The 6,363-nt window shown below is 35.3% G+C and overlaps 1 protein-coding gene across 2 annotated transcripts; it reads right to left on the bottom strand.

Annotated features, from left to right (window-relative positions):
• Positions 1-335: 335 nt before the first annotated feature.
• LOC104899933 (PHD finger-like domain-containing protein 5A) lies at positions 336-5,796 on the bottom strand. Of its 2 annotated transcripts, XM_048648368.2 has the most exons (3): positions 5,636-5,786; positions 5,053-5,178; positions 336-855 (listed from the first exon to the last, which is right to left on the bottom strand). In XM_048648368.2, exon 3 carries the CDS (start codon positions 829-831, stop codon positions 499-501), a length of 333 nt encoding a protein of 110 aa, XP_048504325.1. In that variant the 5' UTR covers positions 832-855; positions 5,053-5,178; positions 5,636-5,786; the 3' UTR covers positions 336-498. The 2 variants fall into 2 exon arrangements, with proteins under 2 accessions (XP_048504325.1, XP_010685526.1); XM_010687224.4 differs by lacking the exon at positions 5,053-5,178 and having other exon boundaries at positions 5,636-5,796.
• Between the last annotated feature and the right edge of the window lie 567 nt (positions 5,797-6,363).

Genomic DNA, 6,363 nt, shown 5'->3' with positions numbered 1-6,363 from the left:
AAACAAAGGGGGAACATTACATCGCTCATTTCCCTTTAAATTTATTACTCCTATTAACATGATGCATATAAGTATAAAACTTTGATCAGCTGATATACCGATTGTCCCAACTTAACCAGATCGAATCTGAATTAGTTCAAATCTAACATACCCTTAATTAGCAGGTGGTTAGACAATTAATTAGCTATCCACTAATCTTCCTCACAAATATATGGACATAACATTTGCCCAAAACAATTCATCAACATCTTCACCAATAATCCAGCAGAAGTTGCGGCTGTATGAACTGAGCCTTCCTACATTTATAACAGCAATATCCAATTCTATCATCCAAATTCACAAGTCAAGTCAGCTAATTTGATGGATAAGGCAAAGTTACAGAGTGACTCCTCTACATACCAGAAGAAGTAACCAGATAATACAAACTTGTAAATTCAGTCTTAAATGGCAGTCTAAAAGAAGCAAAGTGAAACAATATAGAATCTTATAGAAGTAATATCATCTTTTCTTGAAACCATATTTCTTCCGTTCATAGAAGAGATCTGTTTTTGCACTTCCTAGATTCACAATTTTCGGACACCCATCTCTATCCTTCTCCTGTTGAGTACATTCTTTGCAGTAATAAGCATCTGATATCCCGACACCTCCACAGATAACACATCTTCCTTGGAACGATCCATAATTGCATTCATCACAAACTCGGACAAGTGTACATGGACGGACATATGAATCACAAATTACACATTTTCCATCACATTTCTCACACAACCGTCCAATTGCAATGCCTGGCTGTTTCCGGCACATGATAAGATCAGGATGATGCTTTGCCATTGTTCTAAACTAGGACCTTAGTTTCTGCATAAACCACATGCCATTACCAACATTAGAATTGAAAGACAGCTATGGGAAAAGCACTGAAAGATTGAATTCTAGAGATGTTGTAAATACATCAAGGAAAAATTGGCAGCTAACCCACACTGTCCCTTTTGTGCCTTGCTTTTTAAATTATTTTTGGTGAAATGCTGCTTACCTTATAAAGCATATTAGCATTAATCTTGCTACCTTTAAGCAAAATCCATTAGGTTTTCTGCTGCTAAACAGGAATATGACATCATTATAATATTTTGCTGCTCCCAAAAAAAAATCAATTAAAATAAACTTCTAATCATAAAACAGGGTGCTCTATTTCCATAAGCCCTGAGCTAAGGCAGGCTATAATAAACAGATCAATTGCTTATTGTATTTACCACAAGTCAGGTGATTTGTATCTTTAAGGACTTTAACTCTTAACCCTGAGGCGACCAACACCAGTAGCATAATAGCAAGAAGAGAAGCACAACCAAAAATTTGGCAAATGGTTAACAATAACCAAGAGATTGCACTATGGTGGAAGCTGAAACTACATGAGTCCCTCAAATCAGGACCTTTTGACCATAAAATATGTCTCTTCTTTTTTGAGAGATAAATTATCACTTAAAAATCAATAAGCTAAGATCATTTCTAAGAGAAAAAGTTGTACTGAAATACATTTCAATTTTATGAGTGCTAAGAAGAAATATGAAACATCAAACAAAGTAACAAGAGCTTCAAAACTCAAAACACCCTCTGGCGAACAAATGGAAGTAGTCACTCAATCAAAAAAATAAAAATAAACAAATGGAAGTAAAATCAGTTAGACATGTATATGTAAGCTTATTCTATTTGAACACCTTCAGGATGTGTCCCTTACTAAAACACCCTCCACAGCATAAATCATCTTTGCTTCTTTTGAACCTATAAAATTAGTTGGAAACCACCAACAGGAAAACAATATCAGGAGGCTGTGGTAATCTACAAAACCCAATTGAATTCATCATATGGCTCCTTGGTGGGATAGAAACTTCATTACAAATTGCTTCACCACCATTCCATAATCCAGCACCCACCTGCTCTAGATGCCACCATAATGAAGGAAATTCGGCTCATGCCATGTGTGACTGTCCCACTGCTTTCAAGGACTGGAATCTTATTTCTCCTCAAGAGATTTGTTGGTAGATGAAGTAAAATCTTGGATTGAAAGATAATTTAACAAACTCCACATTAGTGAGGGGGGTACCTCGTGTTTCCTTTTGAGTGTTTCGAGATATGGAGAAATAGTAATCAATCAAATTCTGCAGGTGCGGTACTGAAACCCCTAAATGTCACTAGAGCTAACAATGGGTCGGGTGGACCTCAATCCTCCCCTTCACCTCCAACCCGAATCCCCGTCCACGACATCAATCACCCGCCAAAAAATCCACCCATATATGCCCCACCCATCAGCCGCGGGTGGGGCAATGATACTATAAATTAATAAATGAAAATATAACCATTGATCAACAAGTGACTAAATATCAATCTTGAACTTATACACGCCAAAAATTAATACTAATGATAATGTCTTGAATGTCTTCAATAATACCAAAAAAAAAAATAGAGCAACAAAGAAATTAGATAGCGAAAAACTAGATAAGTTCATTGCTACAATGCTACTGCTCTACTAGTCTGCTTCTCACTCCTCACTTCCTCAACATTTGCTAACCAGGTCATCTGATGTATCTCCCTTTTTCATTTCCATGGCAGAACATGATTTTCAAGCAAATTAGAAGCTACAAGTAAATAAATTACCATCAAGAAGCAACAATGACCACACGTTGAATATACCCCTCATAATTAAATGAAGCAAATTAGAAGCTACACTTACCATCAAGCAAAATCGAATCACTTAATTACCCCTAAACAACGAATAATTTGAAGCTAAATGCACAACAATTAAACGAAATTTACAATTTAACCAACTCTAAGAATTCATAAAAATTATCACAATTTGAGCAGATCGAAAATTTATAGCCAAACAAAGGAACTCAAAATCAGTGAAAAACAGATCTGAAGCAGAGTTTACTTACATGAATATCTTCAGCACATGAACAGACCTGGAGTAGAGAAGAAATAGAGAAGAGAGAGAACTGAGAAGTAGGTTGAGACACTGAGACTTTGAGAGGTGTGAGGAGTGAGGAATTGTAAACCCTGATAAGGGTTTTAGACCTTTTAGTAAGTTCATATGTTTTAAACTTTTTTAAAAATCAATTTTTTTTTTAAAAGTATCTTAAAACAAAAGGCACATGGCAGTAAATTTTTAATTTAAAAATTATAAAATAAATATCATACGGGTGGATGCATAGATGATGGAGGAGGTGATGGCCTACTGATGGGGAAGGTGACGGGGCAAAAAAGTATCACCCATATCCGACACAACCCACGGCTCGCCAGTCACCAGCCTTATCGCGAATTTTCACCCATTTATCTGGGGTGGGTAATTGCCAGATCTAATGTCACACTTCACTATGCTTTCATCGACGCTTATGCATTCTCTACCTCCCCAGTTAACTGTCCATCTGCCCCTAACCCTACCCCATCTCCTCAAGCTAATTTTGGAGGGAGTACAACGCCTCTGGCTGGTCCTTTTTACATTTTTTTGCATAATATGTTAATCCCAAGGTCCATGTAGCACTTATGGGTATTCTTCATGATTTTGCAAAAAGTTGGCTAAAAATTGTTATACAGCTAATTTTCTACGTGTAGATCATGAGCATTAAGGAGGGCCTAATCATGGGGAAACAAGAAGGCATCGATCAGATTATCATCCTATAAATTGGGATTTCATGGGAATTTCGCCTTCCTATATGAACCAACTGACCACTTCGATTGCGATAATGCTATTGACATGCTAAACCAATATGATATACCCATAAGGCCATTACTTGTATAGCTATTATATATTGAGAGAGGGGAGGACTTCGTGTCACCTTCTTTTACCATTATACCTCAATTTAGAAAACAATTATAACTTCATATATACTACATCCGTCCCAGAAAGATGAAAACGTAGTTTATGATGATAAGTTGCAATGTAGTTATAAAATGTTATTTTATTAAAAATAGATGTGATAGGAGTTGATGGGGTATTTGTTTTATTGAAGAATAGAGAAAGTTAGGTAATTTTCTATCCAAAAAGTTGAAGTGTGGGCCAAAAGGTTGTAAGAAAAGTAATATAATAATAGTGGGGTCATGCACAAATAGTAGTACTCAAACTCATTTAGGACAAACATAAAAGTAAAGTGTTGAGACTATTCTGGGACAGAAGAAGTATCAAAAGAAAATTATATATTCTCACATGCACGGAGGGAGTGTCAAAAGATTTTTATATGTTTTTGCACGCGTTGCGTATATATAAGACTAGTTCCTACATAAAGAGAAGGTTTTGAGGGATACAATTTTGATAAGCTAGGCAAAGATCGATCTACATGAGCAAATGGCTCAAAGCAACCAAAAGATCATGGACAATACTAACACCACGTGATTGATTTACTCTATCTACGTCAACCATATCAAATTCCCGACATATCTCTACAACTAATTAGCATATTTACAAATTGAAGATAACCTAATTGTTCTTTGACTGTATAGAACAACAGAAATCAGGCAGCGTTTCACCTAAACACTCCTCAATAATTTCCCTGCTCTCAAATGTCATATGACTCATATCGGATCAAACATTTCACCCACGTAGTTTCAAAATCGATGAACGATAAAGAAATTAAAGCATCACAAGTAATTCCTTAATCTCGAATATTGTAGTCTCCCTACAGCAGAATACTAACGGAGTAACGGGAACAAGCAAACAGAAATGATGAGTTCTTTGGCTACCACCAATAAGAGACCAAAATTGCCATTAGGATCAGCAATACTACCTACTAACTAATATCCATTCATTCATTGGATGCACGGACTAAAATTTATAAGAAGTCACCAAAACTTTCTTTTTAATAAATTAGAGATTTCATTGCTCAACAGTCACTAAAATCAAAGGGTAAGATTACAGGTTACAGAGATTATCCAAAAAGGATTACCAGAAAAAAGCATGAAGGCAACCAAAAACTAAACAACAAAAACACTTCACTATCCATATAATTTATCACTAGTAATTCCTTAATCTAGAATTAGAATTTAGAAAGAAGAAGATTTATTGCTTACTCTTCAATATCTACAAGCCTACAATCTCTTATCTCACAGTAGAGGCAAGGGGGTCCGGACTCCAGACGGCAGTGCGGCGGGGCTAACAGAGGCAATGGCAGGGCCACAGGGGGAGTAATTTGAAACCTTAAGTTTGTTGTGATGAAGCAAGCGAAATTAGACCAACAAAATCGAAAACTAATACTACCCTCTACCTGCTAAAAGTCTGAAAAACACTACAATTTGCAAATTATCAAAACCCTATACAGAAAACTTAAGTTCAAACTTCAAAACCCAGAAATCATATCCTCAAACCTAAATTACAATAATATCAATTCAATGAAGATATAATAACGCAACATAACCCAACCCTAAACTACAGTAATAGTAATTCATCGAAAATCAAGTAAATGCAAGATAACCCACTAAATAATTCCAGAAATTGAAAGCTAAAACATGGAATATATCACTAGCCCATAAAAGAAATATTGTTAATCAAGAACATAAATTAGCACATAATAAATCAAAGAAACGATGATTTCACATTTCTGAAGAATAACAAATTGTGAACATGAAAAAAAAAGGGTTTTGTTAAGAAAAGTACCTCAAAACGATGAAACGACGACGTAGGGGAGAGAGAGAGTGAAGGTTTTTGAGGTTTTAAGCTTTGTTGCAGAGCACAAAGAAGAAAGAAGGTGCTAGACAAAAATAAAAGGTTCTAGACTGCCTTTAGTTTGTTCTTAGTTTTTTTTACCATATAGGAGAATAGTTTAAAAGTGATTGAATTTATCTGTGTAATTTGTAGTGGAATTAAGCTATATGGATTTTATCATTTGCATCATTTAGAGAAAAGTTTGTCCATCTTTCATACCATTAAGACACTCAAGAGATGAAGATATATACACGATTTTATTAATAAAGAGTTAAAAGATAACTAAGTTCACTTATAGAAAGATCAAATTTGATGATCGTTCTTTATAATCCCGATCAATTATGACATTCATTATGTAATAATTGTCTACTTTATGTCGTCCTTCATAATCCAAATCACTTATGACATCCATCCACCACATAATCACCACGATAAATTTCGCACCAAATCCACCATGACGATGCATATATTGGTGCTCATAACAACAACCAAGCATATTTCCTAAAACCATCACTTAAACCGCATTTAACTATACCTTGTAGCAAGAGTTGTTCATATTATGTGCTTATCATTACACTTGTGCACTCTCCCTTGCAACCAACAACCAATAATACTTACAATCACCTACTCCTCTATTTATATTGACTACGGACAGATGGTTGCATCATTCTATAAAATGA

This window comes from Beta vulgaris, chromosome 7 (assembly GCF_026745355.1).
Source record: "Beta vulgaris subsp. vulgaris cultivar EL10 chromosome 7, EL10.2, whole genome shotgun sequence".
NCBI classification, from domain to species: Eukaryota; Viridiplantae; Streptophyta; class Magnoliopsida; order Caryophyllales; family Amaranthaceae; genus Beta; species Beta vulgaris.
This window is presented reverse-complemented; position numbering and strand designations above follow the sequence as displayed.

Coding starts and splice junctions, on each gene's coding strand:
- LOC104899933 (XM_010687224.4), bottom strand. CDS start 831: ATGGCAAAGCATCATCCTGATCTTATCATGTGCCGGAAACAGCCAGGC.